This window comes from Podarcis gaigeae (genome assembly GCF_964106915.1).
Source record: "Podarcis gaigeae genome assembly, chromosome: 1".
NCBI classification, from domain to species: domain Eukaryota; kingdom Metazoa; phylum Chordata; class Lepidosauria; order Squamata; family Lacertidae; genus Podarcis; species Podarcis gaigeae.
The window spans coordinates 47,370,455-47,395,615 of NC_139678.1; the positions used below are offsets into that span (position 1 = coordinate 47,370,455).

A 25,161-nucleotide genomic window follows, 5' to 3' on the forward strand; every position below is an offset into this window, starting at 1 on the left:
GCTTGGAGTAATTTGTTTTCTTTCTTTGGAGGTAGGGGAGAGACTGAATTCTTTGAGAGTGATTTATCACATGGCCAGCAGGAGCGAACCTCATTTATTTGTCTAGCTGCATATGGTTTTAGCACCTATGATTGCGTGCTGATTATTATACGGTGTTATTTTTCCCAGTTTTATACTTTGCACCTTTTCATAAGGTTAGATTAACTGGTTCCCAGTGGCATGTTATTCATTACTTTGTTTGCTGGCTGTCTGGAAGGGCTTAGCCTCTTCCATCACTCCTTGCCTTGCTTCAGCCATACTTGCCTCCAGACAAGTCAACTTAAAGCTTAAGTTCACCAAGGATGGACCACCCCACTTCTAATTTAAAATAAAATAAAATGGTTCAAATATATTTTTTCCACCACTGCCAATAAATATTCTAACAACCATTCCAAATTCTGCCAGGCTTCCAGAAATGTGCATTTGGTATTCTAACACTATTGCATTTGCTAGAATGCAGAGCCCTATAGACTAACTTTCTATATTTTAATCCAGGCTTCCTCAACCTCGGCCCTCCAGATGTTTTTTGGCCTACAACTCCCATGATCCCTAGCTAGCAAGACCAGTGGTCAGGGATGATGGGAATTGTAGTTTCAAAACATCTGGAGGGCCGAGGTTGGGGAAGCCTGTTTTAATCTCTTTGGGTTAAATAATCTGTATCCTTGTAACAGAATATCCGTTTCTCCTCACCAAATCAAAATCATTCTTGCAAACCTAGTATGTTTAAGCAGCATTTTATTTTATAATGCTTTATTTGCTGCAAAACACTTGGAACATTGGAAAACAGGCAGGAGAAAATAAGTGATGATGCAGAAATTAGAAATGAGCATTTTCATAATTGGAATCTAATATGTTAGTGATTCCTATACACACATGCACATGCACACACTGATGTTAACAAGCTATAATATTTTCATATTTCAAATCAATATTTGACTAAATGATAATGTATACTTTCTGCACATGCGCAGCTTTCTTGTGAGGTCGTTTTTTTAAATAAATTTGCCATACTACAAGGTGGTTCAAGGGTTTTAAAGCCACTTTCTTGTGTCTTCTGTATCTCCTTTAACTTCCTTAAAACATAAAGGCCATCTGCTTTCAAAATGAGGATGGGAATGTTCTGGGAAATGGCACTATGTGGTCATATCAAACAGTTTCAAGGATCTGTACAGGGGGGAAAGATGGCCACCCCATGGAATAACATGGGAACAGCCATCTCTGTTTCCATATAGCCCCTAGAAACCATGTTACATAAGCAAGTAGCAAATTCAGTTGACTGAGTTTTTCAAATACCTTCAGATGTAAACTGACATTAAAACAAAGTGGTCTTGGGGCTTTTAAAAATGCTTGCTAAATCTCATAATAGTCAACCAAATTTATACTGAACCGGTTCACAGATGTCCTATAAAACGCATGTGAAACTTTCTAACGGGTTTCAAGTGCTGCTCAGTTTGCATCATATTGCAACCCATTGCAATCAGTGCCACCATCCCTTGCCTCCCGACTAAAATAATATCATTCAGGTCCCACTTACCGCTTTCCTTACATTACTTGATTGAATCAAGTAACTTTTAAACAATAGAACTATTTGAATTTTTGCTCACAATATAATAGAAAATCTCTATTGAATCTCTATTTAAAGTGCCCAGATTTTTGGGTGCCAAGGCTGGCTTTTTAAAAAAAGACACACACATACAAAACCTGTCTTCAGCTGCTAACCTTAATAGATTACTCATTCTTCCTTTCGAATAACGTCATGTACAGACCACTAGTTGCTGCAAAGTATTTACTTGACTGCTACTGCTAGCTTTCCCAGAGCTGTTTATAGTTCCATTTATCCACTCATTACGTCATCCTGTGGTTTTCTTGAAAGGTTGACAGTGTAAGCTGGCTGCACAGCTGGAATCCCTCTTTACCCCAAACTTAAAAACGTTGTGGTACAAAGGGTTCTGAGCAAAGCCCATACCTTGCAGTGAAGGGGCTACCCCACAGTCCCTCTCTGAAAAGTTGTCTTCTCTGTTTGATCCGTTAGCAAGGAAAACCACCAAATTTTCAGGCATTGCCTTCAAACTCCTCTCGTGACGAACGAGTAGCACCAGCAAATAACTAATGTGCTCTAGGGCTAGTTGACAGACTAGCCTAGCGGAAGAAGGAAGGTGTCCCCGGTTAGTGCTTAGACTTAGGCCCCATATCTGAACGGTGGCCTCCTTGCCTGCAGACCCTCTCAGGGACTCAGACTGGTAGCATGGGCCTGGTTGGTAATTCCACTACCCTCAGAAGTTTGGTGGTGGAGCTCCAGGAAAGAGCATCAGTTTTGGTGGCAGATCCAAAACTGAAGAATTCCCTCCACACAGAGGTGCATCTGGTACCTTTATTATGTAGCTTCCACCTCATGCCGAAAACACACCTCATTACAGTGGTACCTCGGGTTACATACGCTTCAGGTTACAGACTCCGCTAACCCAGAAATATTACCTCTCGGGTTAAGAACTTTGCTTTAGGAAGAGAACAGAAATTGTGCTGCGGCGGCAGCAGCAGCAGGAGGCCCCATTAGCTAAAGAGTTGCTTCAGGTTAAGAACAGTTTCAGGTTAAGAACGGACCTCCAAAACGAATTAAGTTCTTAACCCGAGGTACCACTGTACCTGGCATTACACAAACACACACAACCTCCTTTAATTGGTTTTCAATTGATTTTATTTTTTTTTATAATTGCTGTAACCTGAGACCTTATGGTGAAGAGCAAGAATATGGAATAGTAATCAGAATGATATTTTTAATAAAGTCCATGGCTCCTTATCCAAAGTAACCTGTAAAATATATCCACTTTTCAGCTTTTCATTCTCAATTCAGCCTTTAGAACTGTGAGTTTCTCCTAGTCTCAGATTATACAACCAGAATCAGGAGTCAAGGCAGGTAAACATTCTGAGAGATTAAACATCACTATGTCGGAAAATTGAGGAGTATGGATTCATTTTGTGCAGAATATATTTATTTTAGCTAAGCCCAGTCAACTGCCCATCACATGTGCCCAGAATGCCTTTCTGACTGCACGTAAAAAGAACTTCCAAAAGTCAGACCACAAAGCTATCACCTAGGATAATTATTAACAGTGGAAAAACCTTTGGGAAGATACCAGTGGGAGGAAACTCTTGATTAATAAAACTATGGGCGGGATTGAATTAGCCTCCATCTGCAACTTGGGAAGGAAGATAAGTAAGCATTACCTGAATTTTTCATACTAGAACTGTTCAGTTTGGAATCTTTGATGACCAAATGCTTAATCCAAAGGGTGGGAGCTGTGATCTCTGGAAAACAAGAACAGATGCCTTTTAATATATATGTGTGTGTGTTCGTGTGTGATATATATGTGTGTAACTAATGTATTAAACAGTGTTATGGTGCTGAAAAGTAAGCTACTAAGCTAAGTTCAAGGCTGGGACCCGGATACCTATAATATTATCCCCTACATACTCAGCTTGATCACTGCATTCTGCAGGAGAGGGCAGGAATTAAGTTGATTAAGTCCTGTGCATTATAAAACCTTAAGACGACATCAAATCAAAATATTCTGAAAAAATGTAAGATGAAATAATAATAATAATTTTTAAAAAGATGAAGAAGAAAAGCTACTTTTCACTGGCCAGGATTCAGCTAACGTGCCCAGCACATCTGCACAAAGCTCCTACAGTGGCAGCCCCGCACTGGGAGTCATTTCCAGAGGGCTTCCCCACACCCCAAACATCAAAAGGTTCAGGGGGTGAAGGGTTGCTGCTGCTTCAACTGTGGAGCTAGACACAGCAGGGACTGCTTTGGATCCCAGAAAAATGATGTCTTTAAAAATTTCCTTCTCATTTTCTATGCCACATAATTTGTTACTTTCAGAAAATAAAACAAATTTGTTGTTTTCTTACAGACTAGGGGCTCCAAGCTTTAATCAATTTATCTGGTAGATTGAATTACCCATATTTTTCGCTCTATTACACGCACCCGACCATAACACGCACGTAATTTTTAGAGGAGGAAAACAAGAAAAGAAATATTCTAAACGAAACAGTGGATGTATGATTTTTGTGGTTCATGCTGTGGCCACAGACATGTGATCTGACGGTGAGTTTGGGGTAGCCCAATGCAAAAATCCTGAGCATCCATGTGGATCCATGTTTGTAACCACGTTTTTGCACCACTGCGGCCCCAGGCAACAGTGGGTGCGTGATTTTTTTGGTGCAAACTGTAGCCATGGACATGCTATGTGATCTGATGGTGAATTTGGGGTGACCCAGTGCAAAAATCCTGAGGATCCATGTGGATCTGTGCTTTGTAACCACGTTTTAAGTGGGGAGGGAAGGAAAACCACTCAAGGGACAAGGAGCACGCGTGGGGTGGGTGGAGAAGGATGCTGTTAAGCAAGCAGGCTCTCTGTCCCTCTCTCCTCCCCACTCAGCGGCTCTTCTCCCGCTTTGTTGTTTCAAAGCAAGCCACGGAGAAGGGAAGCATTCGCTCCGTAACATGCACAGGCATTTCCACTTACTTTCTAGGAGGAAACAAATGCGTGTTATGAAGCGAAAACTACGGTAGATTAAGAGCTTTAATCAACCATTACAGCAGGCTAAGCACGAGCACTTTAAGAAGGGCACAGGGCTACCTCAGGTGCCATCAGCCCGGTGAGGAGCAGAGGGCGGTTATGAGTGAAGAGGGCCTTTTTCAGCAGTGACATCCCACTTACTGAATACCCTCCTTAGAGAGGCTCACCCGGCAGCTGCTTCCTGTAAGTTCTTCTAGAATCAGGTAAAAGACTTCTTAAAATTTTCTCAGGCCTGTGCTGTAGCTCTTAAAATCCATTTTAGCTCATACGTTTGCTCTCCACTTTTTCTGTTTTTGAATTTAATTTGGCATTTACTTTCATTCTGCATCATATTTTATGATACGACTGCTTTTAAATTGTAAGCTACCCTGAGAACTTTTATTACAGTGGTACCTCAGGTTACAGATGCTTCAGGTTACAGACTCTGCTAACCCAGAAATAATACCTCAGGTTAAGAACTTTGCTTCAGGATGAGAACAGAAATCGTACAGTGGCAGCGCAGCAGCAGGAGGAGGAGGCCCCATTATCTAAAGTGGTACCTCAGATTAAGAACAGTTTCAGGTTAAGAACAGACCTCCGGAACGAATTAGGGTTCTTAACCTGGGGTACCACTGTATAGGGTGAGCCTATAAATATATAAACTCTAAATAATAAAAACAGCACTGCCATGATTTGTGCAATCACGGCAGCTGTTTTCCAAGTTGCTGTGTTAGGACACTGCTTGAAGCTGTGGAAAAATATGGAAACTGAAGGCCCAATTCTGCTGTTATATGCCAATGTGTTTTAGAAAACCTCAGTGCCCATTTCCACACACTTTGTGTTTGAGTCACTGGTGTTCTTCCAATACCATGTAACTAAGTGGTACAAGCAGTTTCAGGCAATTACTAAGGTGGGAAAGCAGGAATCTCTATAAGGGCCCTGTTATATAAATATTTATAAATAAATAAAAGTCAAAAGTATTCTGACAATTTCCAGAGGCGTAACCATGTTATTCTCTAGTTACAACAAAAATCTTGCAGCATCTTAAAGACTAACAAATTACTGTCTGAACAGCAAAACAAAGAGTGCAAAAAATACAGTGTGTACAAAACAAAAACAAAAAATAGACAGAGTTGTGTAAGAGAAACAAAACCTTCCTTTACATTTTTTAAAAAGGAAAGTTTGAAAGCTACAGTTTTTTGGGGGTTAGAGAAATGGATTAGAAGAAGAAAATGCTTCATTTTTTTCATTTGCAGAGTGAGGAAAAAACATTAAAGGAAAGGGGAGATTTCTTATTAAAACCAGAGTAGTCAGTTGTATATATTGATTTGCTTCACAACATCAAGACTCCAGTCTGTGAAACCAGGAACAAGGCACTTGATCTCAGTTTTTCAAGTGTTTGGGAGTTTAGTAGGTGTTCAAGTTCCAATAACCTGATTTTCAAAGATGTAGTTAATAATGGTAGCACAAATCTATACCGCAGAACTACTTCAGTTCAGGAATTTTGCCTATTAATTCTCTTTCTCTGTGTGTTCAACAAAACAAGAACAGCATGTTTTTGCATAACCAGTTACCATTTTAGTGCAACTAAAATTCTCAGCCCATATATCACAACATTTTTTTTTTAAAAAAAAATAAAATTCAGGCTTTTGGTAGCTGCATACCTGCAAGATTTCTAAAGAACTAAACCCCAAACCAACATACTGGGTGTAGAAAGTGAGGTTCTCATTTTATATGCAAAGCAGAACAGGTATGGTGAGAGAAAATGCTGCACAGTCCATAGAACATGTAGCTCAGCAGAAGAAGAGTCCTAATCAGCACCTAAGCAACTAAAAGGCTCTCTCAAGTAATTCTGTAAAACACAGGAGGGATGACCAAATTGGCAGCTTTGCTCTTTTCACCAACATGGGGAGCAATTGCAAATCAATTTGAAAAGCCACTTTCCAGGACAGTACTATGTATGTCTACTCAGATGCCTATCTCACTGAGTTCAATGGGACTTATTCCCAGGTAAGTGGGTATAAGATTGTCCCTTAGTCCCATAAAAGGATGTAATTCCACATATAATATAATAATAAATTGTTATTTATACCCCGCCCTTCCTGGTTCAGGAAACCAGGCTCAGGGCAGCTAACAACAAATTTAAAACACTTCATTGATGCTACAACAAAACAAAACAAAAACAGTATAAAATATTGTATAAATAACAATAAAATCAAGAATCAAAAACCAATTTAGGGGGAAAATCCATCCAATAAACATTAGTTGATCACCAGGGCTAGCTGGCTAAATTAGTCCCACTTGGGCCAGCAAGGAGACCAGGGGAGAACCAGCTGTGGGATCCCAGAGCGGGCAATCTTCACAAAAAGGGAAGGGAGAGGGAAGGAAGGGAAACAAAAGATCAGGCCAGGTTCAAATTGAAAGCTAGGCAGAATAGTTCTGTCTTACAGGCCCTGCAAAAGGAAGTTAAATCCTGCAGGGCCCTGATCTCATGGGACAGAGCATTCCACCAGGTCAGAGCCATCACTGAGAAGGCCCTGGCCGTGGTGGAGGATAATCTAACTTTCTTAGGGCCCGGGACCTCTAAACTATGATTATTCATGGACCTTAAGGTCCTCTGCGGAGCATTCCAGGAGAGGTATGAGATATAGAGATATCTCAAGAAATGAAGTGAAAGATCTGATGTGTTCCTATTTTGTATTTACCAGTAGCCTTGTTTCCAAGTTGTCCACCGCCTATATTTCAAGTGGCCTATTTTTCTTAAACATGGCGTCGCATGCAGGAAGTGGTAGACCTTCCAAATATTTCCTCTTATTTTTTGTTGCTGTTGTTATTGAGAGGTGCAAACTTGGCTGTAAACTAATTCTATTGTCACATCGTGATTACAGAAATGGATAGTCACAGATCTGGCAGTGAACCCAGTTGACACTGGCATTTGTTCCAAGCAACCCATTATCCAGGGAGAGTTATGCAAAAAAATTAACACCCAAATCAAATATATTGTGTGATGTGGTGGTAGGCATTTTTCTTATGGGATAACAAAATACTAGGCTGACACGTATTACGTGAGAATAAACGTCTCTGAGGTTCTTACCTTCTCCGTCAAAAACAGGCTGGGTCTCCATTGTGGGTGTTGGTTTCGAACCATCATCTGAATTGAGAGTTAAAAAGAATCGAAAAGAAACTACCATTATTGAGGTAAATACTATCTACTCTCCAGTATTGTTGAATGATTGGGATTTTTACATGGCCCGGCCAAGTCCATCAGAGAGAAAATCACAAGAATAAGAACACAAAAGGCAACATACTTTAAGGAGTTTGCTTAAAGAATAGCATAGCAGAGAATTATTAAAATCATTTTCAGAATGGTCATTTTTTGTCATCCCTCACATTCATTGCATTGACCAAAACCAAAGAACATTCTCCTTTTCGGTGTATTGTGGAAGGCTGCGTGGCAAGAATGGCCGTCATTTGGATCAGATGGGCTTAGTTTATTCATTGTGGCCCTAGTTACCCATTCTTTAGATGGGGGTTCCCTGCTTCTTGGATGTGGTGATCACACTAACACATGGCACAAATCACAACTTGAAGGCTTGGGAGCATGAGATGTCACGATGGGCTAGTATATGAGCAGGTGAAGTCACACCTCACTGTGCCAAAAGGTTAATTCATAGAAGCCTGTCAGCACAAGGCCACCGTGTTAAGTAATGGATATTAAAACTAGGCCTAAGATTCTGTTTGCTAAAATGGTTGGCCTTCCAGATATATTTCATCTTTATACTTTTCATGGTTGTTGAAATATCTTGTTTTCTGAATCTTATCAGCATGGAATCTGGCATCATAATTTGCTGCACAGAAATTAGGCTGCAATCACTAGTATGCCATATTATTTCTAAGGCTTACATTGGCAAATCACCAATACCAACATAGCTAAAACAGAAGAGTGTCTAGAAGAAATGTTTCTTATTGGCCTCTCTTGTTCTGAAATTCTCCAAGTGCAAAGATAACAATGAAGCAGTTCTCATAAATGCTTGAACCTAGTAAAATCCAAAACAAATTAAAACCATGAAGAAAAATAATCTTTTGAAAACTGGCCACAGAATGAAGCAAATGGGGACAGAGTCATGCTCTGACTGATTCAGCCCATGAATGCCTAAACTTACAACCCCATTATCTCATTTCGGGGGGGGGGGGGAAGGGTTTGAGGTCAGAAGACTTTGGATCTAGAGTTTGAGCATACATGTCATCAATGAAAAGTAGCCATTGTTTATCTCCTCTACTGGTATTTGTATTACCTATGTGCTATAAGAATAAATAAAAAGTTACAATGTGCAAAAATAAAACCATAAAAAGCATTAGTTTGTCTGCTTAGCTGGGTCATGTAAGCATATAAAAACAAGTGACATCATGAGAATTTGGGGACATTTACAGCATATTGTGGCTTTAAATACCTTGTCACATGTTCTGTGTCCTCATGTCCTGACACAAGATATACAGAAAGAAAATCTCAGTTACAAAACCATAGTATAATATGATGAAGTGCTATGCAACATTTAAAACAAAAATCCTTGCCCAGTTTTCATCAACTGGTAAGCTATCACTGCTGAATTTCCAGGTGCAGTAATCCTAAAAGCAGAGTTTCCAAAAACAGGGGAAATATCATCCTTGCTCCAGCCAACATACAGAATTCCACATAAAAAGAACAGGAAGCAGATGAAGGAAGAAACATATGACCCAATGAGATTAATGTCAAGGTGGGAAGGGAGACGCAAGGGCAGTGTTTTATTCGCCTGTGTGTTGTAACCAGGGTGTGTGATTCAACTCTTAAAAGTTTAATCACATTTTAAAAAAAACAATTGATTACAACTTGGTAAGAAAAATAAAGCACTAACCAGTTAACTGAGAAAACAAGCTTAAAGCCGAATAGTGCTGATACAGAAGAAAGTTAGTTGCAGTTAAAATCAATTAAGCTAAAGCTGTTGTTTTACAGAAGCTGATTTTAATGCTTTCCAAGTTGTTAAGCAGTGTTCCTCATTTTAATTAGTGACAAGATGACTTTTTCTAATCAGAAAGTGTTCTCCAAAGATTCTCATTCATTTCAGCAGGATTTAGGTGCAACTAACTTTATCTAGTATTGGGCTGATGTTTCCCATAGCTGGATTAACAGTTGCTGATCAAAAGCCCAGAACTGTAATCCCATCAGTTTCTGCATGCTCACCAAACAGTGCTGCCTGCTTCCGTAATTTCTATTAGAAATGAAAGATTTCAGGGGGTTTTCCTGCCAATAACTAAATCAGTACTGAGTAATTATTTGATGCAGAATAAAGAGAAACCAGGGCATCTGGTTTCCTCAAATGATGCTTAAGATGAAAAGTTTTGTAATGAACTTGCAAATAGACAGGGTATAAATAAATATATAATAATGATGACAATTTTTTCACCCTTGTTACCTGCTAACACCAAAGACAGTTTTCACCAAATTAAAACTCACATTCTTCAGCGAGATACATATCTCTGACCGTTCCATTCTTATTTTTTATGTCTGGAACAAGTGACATTCCAGAAGACTAACATTTGCAAAACAAGATACATTCCATTTTAGTCATAGAAAACCCTCCTACCCTTGTATTATGAATATTGCATTATTATTTTTTACTTAGTTGTAAATTGCTTTAGAGCTTTTGATTTGGAAAGGACATATATAATTAATAAACCTAATCTAAGCTAACATGATATCAAATTATTTGGCTTATATTGAAAAGTCACAAATATAATCATGGTATAATAGTGCTCTGAATGTAAAGTGCAGATAGGACCTAGAATAAAAAAGGCTTGATGGGAAATGAAGGCTTTCTATGGGCCATTTAAATGTATTTGTGAGAGAGGGCTGTTGTTATATTATGTATTTTGTCATTTCCTTTTGTATTCTTATGTCATAAACCACCCTGCTTACAGGGGCGTGGAAATGATATGTTACTTAAGACAATTCAGTATTGATTCTAGTTTTAAAGGGCTTTCATAAAAGGGGGTCTGCTTTATAATTCACTGTGCAGATATCAGAGTAGAAGACTATAAACACAAAAATGTTTGGTTAGAATCCAAATGCTTCAACATTCAAGGCCATCATGAACTCCAACCTGAGAGATAATTGCACACTTCTGAAATAAACGGTGCCTGCTTTTTACAAAACACTGCCAATGCTAATTGCAACAGTATGCTGAAGGAATCTTCAACCAAGCAGAAATGAGACTTTCTGGAATACATTAGTCTCCCTCCCTTTCCTCCACCCCAAATATCTCCCATGCAGGTGCATCAGTATGAAGGAGGTTGGGGAATATTCCTCAAAGACTTTGTGATCTAATATCATCAAGCCAGTATACTTCTGCAAAAGACAGCACAGTTCTTTGGTGTTGCACAGACAGCTGGAAGTCACTTCGACCCCTGATGACATGATTCAAAGCCTCTTCTGTTTGGCTTTTTGATTCCTGATTGACACATTCACTGCTGGCTGGAGATAAATGCCACTAAGAGGACAATGTTGATCCGCTCCAGCTATTCCTGTGAAGGACTTTTTTCTTCTTTTTTTGAATAATAAACAAAACAAAGATGGTGTGCTTAAGTGTTTGAATAGAGCTGGGGATAGACCGACGGAGAGTATAGTGGCTTTAAAGAGGTTGGCAAGTCACTTGAAGAGTTAATTGTCTGGGTGTACAATGCGTTTATTCTGACCACGGACAAAGCATCCCCTCTTCCTGGAAGCAGCCCTTTAAAAAGGATATGTCAAAAGGGCCCGCTGCTGCTGGGTTTTTCTTACAAGCTGCATCACTCTGACACTGCTCTGAAAACCGTGACTCTTGAAATCTTGATACAGAGCACCCCACCCACTCTACACCACCAAGGGTACAAAACCACATCCCACTTGCAACCCTGCTATTAATTTGTCCAATTGCAAACCTGCCATTAATCTGTATGGCTTTAAAGGTAAAGGTACCCCTGATCATTAGGTCCACTCGTGGACGATTCTGGGGTTACGGCGCTCATCTTGTTCTATAGGCCAAGGGAGCCGGCGTTTGTCTGCAGACAGCTTCCGGGTCATGTGGCCAGCATGACTAAGCCGCTTCTGGAGAACCAGAGCAGCGCCCGGAAACACCGTTTACCTTCCTGCCGGAGCGGTACCTATTTATCTACTTGCACTTGACGTGCTTTCGAACTGCTAGGTGGGCAGAAGCTGGGAGCAAACAACGGGAGCTCACCCCGTCGCGGGGATTCGAACCACGACCTTCTGATCGGCAAGCCCTAGGCTGTTTTAGACCACAGCGCCACCCGCTTCCCTTTGTATGGCTTTAGATAGCATTTAAAGAATGGCTTGGGGTGCAAACAGGTAGTTTAATAAGCATGTCTGGAAGCCTTTTTCTTCTCTCCCACCGTTTGGCATGGATACCAAGGGAAGTTAAGTTTCAAATTTCATCTGGGACAAGAAAATTTATGTATCTAATTAAAAGTATGAAAGACACACAGAATGTGTCATCCAGAGACACCGTCCACCATTAAAGGAAATTTGCAAGGCATGTAATATCAGTTTATGCCAACTCCTAGGCTTTGGTCAATCAGCCACACTGTCACTCTAACTCACTGCACTCTCCTGTCCTCCAGTGGTGGTCCCTTGGTGTTACTGGTCTGGCATGGGACTGGTTTAGCCAACGCATCTCCAAACACAGTGTCAAGAAACATTTCCTGGCCTAGATGTAGCTTCATTTGCAGAGAACAGGATTAATGAGAACACCACCTCCTCCTGAAGGTCTTTTTCAGAAATGGCAGAATAGGATCAGTTCTGGGAACTGCTCTTCCCTCTTTTTCCTGTTTGTAGCTGGTGGAGGATGGAAAGGAGAGGCTTGGCATTGGCAGCCTCACCTTGACAGAATGGGCGAGTTTTCAGTTCAGTAAATGCCATCACGATAAATCAATTTAGGCATGCTTTCTTCCATCCTTAGCCCTGTACATCTTGAAGTATGATAACCAACACAATTCTGTCTACACAGAGAGGGAGAGATGTTTGTTAGTGCTAGTGATCTAATGCAGATATACAGAACACCTGTCTGGACAATTACATGTCGCATGTGTCTTAAATCATTTGTCTCAATCAACTTCTAATACACACAATTTTATAAGCATCAATAAGTAGCATGAAAGTGTCGCCATTTAGCTGGGAATGCACCGTGAATTAGAAACTCTTATCCCTGTTCTGTCTAATGGTGAAATCACTCGCCAAAGCTTTCTGTACAATTTTTGACACAACCCAATGCAATAGCCATTTTGCACTACCATTCCTGGATAACAGGTGTGTTCACAAACAAGTAACTCTCTCACACTCCTTTACTGGAACACGTTAATATATTGTTGCCTATTGAAGCAGATAGAGGACTTTCCTTTTGATAAGCACAATGACCAGTCTGGAAAGGAACTATGACCAGGGAGTTCCAGGGTCAAATCCCAGTTCAGGGTTCCTCTTTGAAAATAGTGGGAAGAGATGAAGGGAGGAAAGGGAGCCATTGATTTCATGCAAGCAAAGCCTATAATTAATGTGTCTTTTTAACATATGCCTCCTAAGTTGTTCTATTTAATGCACGTTTTCAGTAGTTCAATGCAGTTAAAGGCACCTGAGAGAACACCCTGTGCCTTTAAGCTACTTTCTGCTCAGCCCAGCAATCTCTCTCTCTCCCGAGGAAAGTCTCTCCATAAAACCTCCCTCACATCTTCAAGGCTTCGGGTTGCAGAGTGGGGGTGGGTAATGCAGTGAGTTCCCAGATCAATGGCCATTTGAAATTCAACCATATGGTGGAAGCCCTACAGCTGCATGTGTTAATTACCACACGTGCCCCCCTGTAAAGCAGTCTGTTCGACACAAAAAGAAAAACAGAAGGGGGAGAAGAAGAAAAAGACTGCTTGAGAGGATTAAATAAATAGTCCAAATTGTTTGCCTAATTCCTCCCAGACACACAATCTGCCTTCCTTCTGAAACCTGCATGCTTAGGACCCTTAATACCCCCTTCACATATCCAGCCATGTGCAGTGAACCTAGGCAAAACTATTGCAAAGTGTACTTTTCTCTTCTCATCCCTCTCCTCCCCTCCCTCCCTCCCTCCCTCCCACCGTCGTCTTCTTTAGAGAACTAATTTCTGGCTGACAACCAGACTGAGTTTTCGGGCTTACAATATGCCTTTTCATTTCCTCAGAGAAGAGAATGGACACCTCGTCAGCTATGTCTGTATTGCATGTGAGGGGCAGAGAGAGAGAGTAGGGGGAGAGGGGGAGAGAGAGGGAAGGGGGAGAATGGGAAGGGTGAAAATAAAGGGATGGGTGAATAACAGACTGAGAACGGCACACATACAAATCACTGTGTTATGCTCTCTTTTGACACTGCTTTTCTTCGAAGTGAAGAGTGAACAATTTCAACTAGAAGCAACAACCCAAGTTCAACAGGTATTAATCAGCTGAACAATTCCACACTCAAAAAACACTATTAAAAAAATTGTCACAATGAAGAAGTAGAGGGCCTCAGCGGGATGGAAGGAATTACCTGGAATCATCTCATGGTCCATTTCATAACAATTTCAGCAAGAAGGGTAAAAAAGAAGCAACACGCTAGCACCAGTCCAAATTTTAGATGGAATTAAGTTTAATAAGCCCACTTTCTTGCTTTAGTGCAACTGTCAGCTAATAAATGCCACATACCTCTCTGGACAGGATCACAAAAGCAGACTAGGTTTACTGCCTTTACCCCCACCCACAACAATAGTATCAACTTCCCTAATATATAATATCTTACGATTTTTTCCTATGTAGTCATCACTGTCTGAACCAAAGATGGGGAACATAAAAGTCTCTCCCTCTAGTTGGCTAATGAACGAATGTCCATTGCCAAAACTTAAAAGTCTTATTTTGGGGCGAATAAATAAAAACTATATCCTGAATCCTAGCAAGCTTCTACTCCCCTTTGTTGTGCCACTCTACAGCCATCCAAGGCAGAAAAAGAAAGACAACTCATTCTCAGTGGCCATCAATGTGGCTTTAAGGAGACTTCTGACCACACACATTCTTATTTTTCTTGAATGAATGTAACCATTCTTACCTACATGCAACAAGTTAAGCAAATAGTCAAAAAGCTTGATACAAAATTCCAAGAGACATACAATGTTGAGCCTTTTCAAGAATGGAACATACAGTGCCATAATTTTCAATTGAGTTCTTTTTTCTTGTCATCTCTAAGACCTGCACATCCTTTTCTTCTAAAACTCCAGCTGTATACATATCAGAATCAGTGCAAGAGGTTGTTATTCTTGTTCCAGGCTTTCTCCTCTGAAAATAGATATTCAGAATGATTCCAGTCTTTATGAACTCACACATACTAGTGACTGATCAAGAGTCTCAGGGCATCTTAAAGATCAATATTTATTGTGGCATGAATTCTCTTGTGCTTAGTGTACAAACTCTTGAGTTCCCCAGCTGCACCCACTTTTAAATTGCTGGCCTATTCACTTAACAGGGGGCGGGGGGCGGGGGGCGGGACTGGTGATCTTACATTGGAATTGAAGCCCTGCTGAAGAAGGAATTATCACATCACATTTCAGTTTAATAAACAATTCATTTTGTGAAAAGACTCTCCATATGCAGTCAAACGGATTACCCATTGACTCTGGAACTTCTGGAATTTGCTAACCATCATAAAGGTGGACTGCTAGATTCCCACTGAGTCAACAGTGGATGATTTAGTGCCTGAGGCATGCACCTGTTTGCCTTCCGCACTTAAAAAAAAATATTCTGACTATATTGTGCTAACTCTCAACCTAGATATTCAGGAAATTCACATTTAAAGGAATGTGAGCTAACCTGGTTATAGACTGTACAATGATGCTGTTAGCCTAAACAAACTGGAACACCCTCTGCTGACTCTCCAAGGTGTGTGTGGGGGAGAGATCCTGGCTGCATCTTAAAGATATAATACTTTTGACAGGAACCTGCGAAAACCAAAAACTGATGTAAAAAACACAATTTGACAAGTCAGGTGGTGGATTAAGGTAAATCTCAGAGAAGCAGGTATCCTGGATTATCTATGATCAGGCAAGAAATGTGACCAGAATAAAGCAGAATCAAAAAGTATGAAGTGAAGCAACATATTAGAGGAAGGAATTCAATGTAGTGCTAAGGAATACAGTACAAGCATTCCTGGAATAATCTCCCTTCTCCTCCTCCCGTGTGATGTTCTGGGGGTGGTGGATTGCAGGGAGAGGAGAGAAGTGGAAAGCCCCACCGCACTAGAGGATGTCATGCAAGTTTCCACTAGCAGGGCTTGTTATTTGAATCTGGACCATGGAAGAACCAAGGACACAGGTGGCCACCCCCTTCCTGATGCTAAGTAGGTGAGGGTCTGGTTACTGCCTGCACAGCTGTCTTTGCAGGATCCACATGCAGCGTGGGTTTCACTGACAGAATCAAGGTGGGATAAAAATGTAAGAAAATAAAGATCAGGTAAAATATAAAGCAGAAAACAAAATCAAACTGCACTTTCAAAATTGGGGTATGGAGGCTAAATTGTTTTATAGACCAAAAACGAAAGAACAGTGACTACCATATTCAAAGCCACCTCACAGAGTTCAAGGCAGTTCAACCATCTGAAGTCAAAGCCTTCACTCAAGCCAAGGGGGAAGTCATTTATGCAATTTCTAATCCATAGAATCACTATGGAAATTGTAGCACATCCATGATTTGATTGTCCTTTGGATGCTGGATACCTGCAAATGTTAGCAAGAATTTACAGAAGGTAGGCTTATTAAGGGGTGGGAGAAATTCTCTCCCACTCTCTCTACTATCCCCAAACTGCATAAAACACAGACTTGCACACACTTTTTGGATGGTGTAGGAGCATGCAAGCTTTGTTCTGCATGTATCCCTTTGAGGTTAAGGGAGAAATGTGCTCTTTCAATAATGATTTGTCAAGAAAAAAAAGTATTTTGATGACTACTGGGGATGTGCGTGGGTTTTTTTTAAAAAAAACACCTGGCAATTTACTTTCAGGACTAATAGCAAGACAAACAAATGGGAAAGTTCAATGCAAGGGCAGTGCCAGAAGGATGGAGACACATAAAAATATTGTCAAGCTTCAGTCAATTCACCGTTCAACACATGGCAGAAAAGAGCTGATCTGATCTGCTTTGCATCAACCACATATGAGAAGGATTAAAGGTCATAAGTGGTTAATCCAAGACTGCAGATGCATGAACAAGAGGTTCTATAAACCTCAGTTGTTGTTCTCACTTTCAAGGTGACGGAAGCTGAATCACAGGGTTGAACAAACATATTTGACAAGGCAAATTGCAAAACAGCAGACAATTTAGCTTAGAATGGACAGATTTCTTATTTAAAATTTATATTCCACTTTTCACCATCAATGTAGAACAGCGCTTTATAACAATACAATATACAAAATTTAAAACCTAAACTTTAACATTTTAAATATAAAAAATCTAAAGTCTCAAAAAAAAAATTATTTTTTTTTAAAAGACACTGCCCAGACCTCAGTGAGATCAACACCCCAATGCCTCTATAGAGGGAGGCAAATGTTTTATCAGTTCAATAGAGAGCTTGGGAAAAGGCAGGGTGGAAAACTGAAATGAATTTTTCTCTAGTGAAAAACAGGTTTCTTGCTGAAGGACACACAAAAGAATTAGCAGATCACAGAGGAGTATTAAGCCCAGTATTGCACTTTCCTCCTTAAGCGCATCCTCAAGAGCCTCTCCCTGACCCAAAAGATGATTATAATATTTTGGTTTCACATGGTATTTAATGGCATGTCTAGCAAAGGACCCAAACTCCCACGACTTCCAGCAGTCCTGGCTTGATTGTCTTGGGCATACCCACTCCCTCATGTTAACTAGTGAGGACAAGCATCAGAAGATGCATCTTACAAATGTGGATCGCAGGGAACAATCCATGTACGGAATGCCTGCTGACCTATCTTAAAGCTTTACAACTGGGCAGCCATATTCCAAAAGTATCCATTGTTTTCCTCACTCAAATTCTGAAAAGGCAGGATCACGTTTTCTAAAACTCCAGATAAAAGAACCTCAACACTATAATCAGTCATTCTAGAACAGCAGTAAAGGAATCCAAGCCAGTTTCTAGAGGTGCCCTGGGAGGTGAGAGGAAATCCCTATTGCACAAGTGGAAATCCTTGCACAGGCTTTCACCGATGGAATTTGTTAAGTGAATATTGCAGCTAAATCTGAAACATTACAGCATCTGTATCAGCCTACCACAAGTCTGTGCCCTCCAGATGCTTGACTACAACTCCCACCAGCCTCACAGGGCTCTGCTTGTTGGGCTGGAGGGGTCCAAAACATTTGGAAGGCAGCAGTTCAAGGAAGGATGAATATCCCTACTAATCTATTTCAGATTTCCAGTTTTACAGTCCTTATTTTGACAGCTCATATTGCAAAAGCCGGCACTTGTGTTCCACCTCTAGCTCTTCTGCCTCTTTTAGGCACACTTGACTGTATGCAAAAATTCCTATGGAATTGAATGCAGCAATAGAGTTTTTACATCTGAAGTGAAGAGGCTAAAACTGTATGGTGGTATGGGAGATTTTCCCTCAACACAAAAATGCAGAAAACAGAATGCAAAATTAATCTTCCAGCTCCCCCCGCCCTTCTGGAAGGCTAGCTGGTGTCACCTAAAATATTAGTTAACTCAAGTTATTCCTCAACATTGTGTATTCCTACAACATTTAACTACTTTATACCAAGGTGAGAAGCTGGTGGACTGTACTAGTAATCTTGCTTGTAAAAAGTATTCAGAACGGTTCTGCCAGCTGGATTAGAACTTTCTCATGGAAAGTGCAAGGCAGCATGAAGTTGTATAGTTCAACAGTGCTTTAGTTTGGGCCTGATTATTCCCCTGCTGAATTCAAAAGAAATAAAACGCTTACAAGGCAATGATCTCAACATCACAGTGAGAATTTACGTTAGGCCAATGCGCAGCACCTCTGAAAATTCTACACTTGGGAACAGCTGACCCATAATTTAAAACACATGCTCAGCATTGCTATAGATCTGTGCTGACCATGCCAGTCTTCTGTTCTTTCAATCTTAGGATAACTCAGGAGGGCGACTCAAGGTTAACACAATTCATGAGGACTATCCTGCAGCTTCTGCTTTTATGTACTCTTATCAGATGTCGTCTTCTCCTCATGAAAGCAGAACTTAAGACTCAGAACTTGATACCATGGCACCATTTGCATTATAGTAATGTTTTTGATATTATGAGAAGTTCCAACATGACTTAAGGAAAATGACTGGAAAGCCCTACATCGGAAAACAAAACAAAACCCACTTCTGTGAGCACAGAACTCCACTCACCTTTTCTCCCAGAATTACCCTGTCCTAAAGGCCTGTCAGTTACTGAACCTTAAAGAGAAGGAAACACATAATTCTGTTATTTAAAAGATGACATGGGCAAAGCAGTCACAGATATACAATCTCAACAAATTCAGCCAAATCCATTGGCACAAATTTGGCCCATTTGCCTTAGATGCTATGCCCTAAAAATAATAAAAAATAAAAAAATCCAAGCAACTGCCCCAACACATGTGTCCAATCCCCAGAAATCTTGCTGCTTCTCTAGCCACTTTTGTACTGGGCTCAGTCATTTTGTAGAATCCAGTTTGAAGGATACAAGTTTACTATCTGCAAGAGCAAAGTACAGAGGAAGGGGTTCCTTTGAAATATGAGTGTTGCAGTCTGGTCTGATGACGTTACAGACTGTATGGCCAGAATGAAATGTGTTGATAGGCAGGTGGTAGATACTTCATGGACAGATACAAGACCTGGTTGATGGGGGCAGTGCCTGGACTAGCACAGGATACCATAGATGGCCTCCTGTCAAGATTCCTTAAAAAAACACTGCCTAGTAGCTGTATTTTAGTCTCCAAGATTTTTTGCCAGCAACAGATATTGGTTTGTCAGGCACCTGCCCCACCCCCTCCATGGAATCCTATTGTGCCCACCATTTAGGATAGACAGAATGGGGTGAGGGGGGGGAGAGAGAAAGAGAAAAGAAAGGCAAGATGCTTGCTGAAGATAGATGGTCCGGTTTGTAATATATTACAAACGTTTTCTGAAGTCTGGTTTGGCCTAAACCCATTTAGCGTATTTCATCCCTAAAAAAAATCCTGTTCTAACCAACTCTTTTGACAAGTATCTATTCTAACATAATTTATTTTTCATGGAAAAGAAGCCACTCGGACAGCATCAAGAGGCTATTTAAAAATATATTCGGTTTGATACCCAAAGAGTTATAAAGCAATGTGTCATTGAATGGAGAATCATATGTTCACAGGTGCCCAAGCTACAGCACATGCTGGAAACAATGAATGCCAATTATCATGACCAAAAAACGTGGAGCAAATTCAAACTGCTTTATTCTCTTCTACTCATTTCACCTGATGGTCAAAACCATTTGCAACATATAATGAAGATGAGCTGTGAATGAATGACAGTTTTCAAGCAGCACTGAAGATTGACCTGGCCACAAGATGGAGCAGCTATTATCTCAATTCCCTGAGTGTAGGACTAATTTTGCGTTGTATGAACGGGTCCAAGACCTTTGAATTAAAAGCCAAAATGCTTGTCCCTTTGTCTTCCTATTTGAGCATCAAAAGCAGCAATCATTTTTTTTTTAGCCCTCAGTACCTGAACATACAGGAGTTTTGTTCTGTACAGAAGAACCACTGATGGGTTTGCCGTCTGGAGTGACGCACCAGCAGTATCCGGTATAGGTATGGCACTGCACCTGTTTGGAGAAGAGGAAACTTACTAGTTACAGGGTTCCCAGAATCCACCTGCAACCTGTGCTCATCCAATAACCCAAAGTGAATGTGAAAACCTTTGTACTATTAGAGACATTAAAGAACCACTAGAGTTTAAGAAATAAACATTTTCAAGAAAAATGAGAAAAGCGTTTGTTTTGCACTTTTTGATTTAATGGTTATATCTCCCAGTCTAGGCAATATCTATATGCAAACAAAGGAAGAATAGCTGGTCCATAGCAGGAAGGTAGCAACCAAAATCAGACAATTTATATAAAGCCTCTGGCTTCCTCAAACAAATTAGAGACAGTTACTGCAAAAATAGGTGGAGCAAGTTTAGCACACACTGGAAGAGAAGGAAAAACAGAGAAGACACATCTTGAAGGTCACAGACCCCAGCTACAGACCGTCCTCAATCACCCACAAGAGCAGAGAGATGAGCCCAAGGAGAAGCTGCTGCACTGCACATTGGGCAGCACAAACCCTCACAACATGAGCCCTAGCCAGGAGGAGAAAGCAAGAACCAGCACATGCTTCAGATTAGGGTTCTGGGGATAGCTATAAACTACTCAGCTGCTCACTGCCTCTTGCAACTCCGCTCAGCTCTTTTTGGCTCTCTGGCTGGACAGCTCCACTGCTGCATCAAGAACCTTGCTGCAGACCTGCTCCCTAACCTGCTGGATAGCTCCTCAGCTTTGCCAGCAGGGCAGGGAAGTGAAGCCACAGTTATGTATTAGTGGAACAGGGCAAACCCTCCATGAAAGAAACAGTAGAGCAATTCGTACAGTAATATAATCACAAGACCAGATGCAAGACAAATGAATAGCTTTTGTCAAGATCTTAGAGATTAACATAAGTAAGCAATAAAGTTAAACAGAATAAAGTAACACAATCAGTTAAAAAGCTGAAGCAACACAGCTCCTGACTTGCTGGATTTATTTCAGACTACAAGAGGTTTATTGATCCTTTGGCAAAATGCCTGACTGCAGCAGTTCATGAAACCCATATGAATGGGATGTTGCCAAAGATCGGTAGTCATATGAACCTGGCCATATATGGAGTCAGACAATTGGTCCATCTAGCCTGGGGCCCCAATGAGCCCACAAAGGCTTTCTGTAGCCCATGCACAGTCCTCACCCCCTGCCCCAAATGCTACTGAAAAAAGCATTCTATTGTAACCCATAGAACAGATTGCAGTACTTACCTGAATATGCTGTGTGTGGTGCCTGCAACACTTTCTCTCATTTGCAAGTGTGCTTATGGGCCCAAGGAGGTTGGTGACCCCTGTTCTAATATTGTCCACTAGGACAGGCAGCAGTTCATATCACTTGGCACCTAATCCTATCCTACTAACCGGAAATACTGGGAATTAAACCAAGGACCTTCGACATACACAGCAAGTATTCTGGCACTGAGCTATGGCACTGCCAAAACAATCAAAAACTTAGGGAAAGTGTGATGCATACTCTTAATTAACCAATTTATTTTTTAAACTGTAATTTTTTTTAAAAAAGCCTAGCAAAAATGACCAATACAATCTGCAATAATGTTGAAGATCAGTTACAGGCAGCCCCTTGCTTGTGCATATAACATATAACTGAAAACCACTGAAAAAGCCTGTAAATGCATTTCATGCTCTCTCATTGTGCATGCTTGTGCATTGTGAATTCTCTACCTCTGCAGGATGGAGAAATACTGAAACTTGTGCTGGTGCTAGCTTTTCTCCCTTTCTCATAATAAGCTGAGTGTTGGAAGATTCAGGACAGACAAAAAGCACTTCTTCATACAACAAACAGTTAACCTAGGGAATCTGCCACCACATGTGTTGACCATTAACTTGGATGGCTTTAAAAGAGGACTGGGCAAATTAATTGAGGATAAGGCTATCGCTTGCTACTAGCCATGGTGACTATGTTCTTTCTCTGTTGATGGAGGCAGTATGCCTCTGAATCGCTGGTAACTCACAAGTGGGGAAAGTGCTGTTGTACTCAAGTTCTGCTTGCCACAGGCTGGCCACTGTGGGAACAGAAAGTTGGACAAGATGGGCCTCCGATTGGATTCAGCAGGCTCTTAGCATTACTTTGTTTTTCAAAAAGGATATTTACCGAAAGCTGCATCACACCGTCAACTTTCATTGATCGGTCATCTTCATTACAATCCCCATTTCATCTTTTCTGCCTCCCCTCAAATTCCTTCATTTCTCCATATATTCAAAATAGCCAACTATAGTAATTCAGCTCAAGCACAACAGTCTTTATTTATTATAAACAAAACTTACAAGCCTTTTTGAATCACAACCAAATGATCACCACATTAGAGATGAGGGGGCAGAAAATGTCTTGCTTAAATTCATCCAGAAAGTCTACAGCTGAATAAAGAATGGAACACACCAACTGAGGACAGACCATTTCAGTTCTCCAAGTTCCTCATTTTCCCAGTTATAAATTCAGTTCTCCAAATTTTGTGAAGCAATTTGTGGTCATTTTTTAAAAAAACCTGATGGAAATTCACCAGCATTTTAGGGGAAATTTCTACTAATAAACACATTTTTGTGCATTTTGATTAATATATGCATTTCTGAAATCAATTTCCCTAAATATAAAGCATTTTCTGCCCATTTCCCCCTATTACATGAATTTTGGGGCATAACATTTGGTTGGAGAACTGCATCACAAAATTCAGAAAACTGCAAATTTCAAAGGATGGCCTTGTTTCAGTTTCCATAGTGATTTGAGAAGTGTGAATTAAGCAGTTTCTCATTAAAATGCAAGCAACAGCCAAAATCTCCTTCATCCCTAACCCTAGCTCATAGCTCATGATTTTAACCACTATACTACACTCATATTTCATGTTCTTAACTCTTATGCTGCACAAGCTTTTGGGTGACTACCTAGGCATTCATACACATTTTTATTCTGGCTTGCCACCTACAAATTTCCATCACATGGAAAGCAATGCTTCTTTTGTCTTTTTGTCAAATTTAGATAAACACACAGCTTAAAAGCTCCCAGCTCAAATTGACCAAATAGCAGGAAATATCGCACAACAGAACTGCTCTGTCACCATTTCCCAAATTAATTAGAAATGCTGTTACAACCCTCCCCACCCCTACGTCAGACACATCAATTACAGTGTGTGAAATAGAACAAAAGCCAACACTTCAACCAGTGGGCCCTTAAATAAATTCCTGCACCCATAAAAACCATTAGAATATGAAAACATTAAAACTGTAGCCACTGGCAGGCTCCTCTGGGAGAATGGGGCCTTTGTTGAGGTCTGTTCAGTTCCTCACTGAAGATGCCAGAATGAGGTTTCAAAGGACTACATAAACATTTTAACAAGCTGGCAGGATCGTCCATTATAATTTGACAGAGGCAAATCAAGGGCCGATTTGTTTCCACTCCATCTTCTGGCGAAGGGAAAACATAGAATTGTATGTGTATGGAAAATACAGGAACTGGCCAGGATTAATCATATGGCTCAGTATGCTGCCGACAGGAGCCCATGCTATAATGAAGTCTGTGCCTGCCCTTCTTCCCTCGTACTGACTCCTACATCATTTCTCAGAGCTAAAATACAGCAGCTGTTGTCCTGTAACAACTTAGGAAATCAGAGGCCATGTTCAAAAAGTTCAGTGGTACAGAAATCTAATACTGGTAGCCTGAACTGCATGGGGAGTGTGATGGTTTGGGGGAGGTGTATTCGCTCCAAGGTGTCTGCCAAGCAGTGTTCTCAGAGCTATAAAATACTTGTAGCAAACTTCACAGAGTAGGATTGGTGGGGCTGGTAGAACCAGGTATGTGTGTCTGCCTAATTGTTCCTAGCCCTGTACAGAGGAGGAGTGGGGTCAGGTATGCTGTCAGTACAACTTGCACATGTACAATTTTATGTATACAGTTCTCCACCTGTGTGATCAGGAACCTAGTTTTCTCCATGATTCCCAACTATGTGGCATGCAAACTGGAGTTCATATGCAAACATGAAGCTGAACATATCATGGTTGAAAGCGGAAACAGCATATGCAATTTCACTTCTCCTACCAGTACCTCGGGTTACATACGCTTCAGGTTACAGACTCCGCTAACCCAGAAATAGTACCTCGGGTTAAGAACTTTGCTTCAGGATGAGAACAGAAATCGTGTTCCGGTGGCGCAGCGGCAGCGGGAGGCCCCATTAGCTAAAGTGGTGCTTCAGGTTAAGATAGTTTCAGGTTAAGAACAGACCTCCAGAACGAATTAAGTTCTTAACCCGAGGTACCACTGTAGTTGGTATAGAAAGCAGAGTTCCTGGGTACACAGAAAGACTCAGATGTAAATATATGCCAGCCTGAGAAGGGAGCATATATACAATACATGGGAGTATAGGGTACAGAGGCTTGTGGGGCCATAATGGACTATAAGATTATCCCAAAGGATTTAAGGCTTGTGGAATGCTCCCCCCAGGGAGGCTTGCCTGGCAACTTCATTACATATATTTAAGCGCCAAGCAAAAATATTGTTTAATCAGCCAAAGGCCTGGGTGAAGAACAATCTATGGCCTTTTAAATGTGTGGGGATATCAGTTTTGTTTTTTTGTTTTTGTTTTGTTATTGTGTTATGTATTTTGTGTTTTATACTGTAAACTGCCCTGTGATATTCAGATGAAAGATGGTATACAAATTAAATAAAGAAGAAAAGTCTGAAGTAATTATTTGTCTATCTT

General features: G+C 40.7%; 1 protein-coding gene across 3 annotated transcripts in view; it reads right to left on the reverse strand.

Moving 5' to 3' along the window:
- The window catches only part of SMOC1 (SPARC related modular calcium binding 1), a 62,249-nt gene that overhangs the window by 19,016 nt on the left and 18,072 nt on the right, over nt 1–25,161 (reverse strand). Inside the window, exons 4-7 of one of the 3 annotated variants that reach the window (XM_083747462.1) lie at nt 20,345–20,444; nt 19,013–19,060; nt 7,696–7,785; nt 3,265–3,345 (exon numbers count right to left, since the gene is read on the reverse strand). In XM_083747462.1, the coding sequence (XP_083603588.1) occupies nt 3,265–3,345; nt 7,696–7,785; nt 19,013–19,060; nt 20,345–20,444 (319 nt within the window). The remainder of the gene's footprint in view (nt 1–3,264; nt 3,346–7,695; nt 7,786–19,012; nt 19,061–20,344; nt 20,445–25,161) is intronic. The other 2 variants (XM_083747463.1, XM_083747464.1) reach the window with 2 other exon arrangements.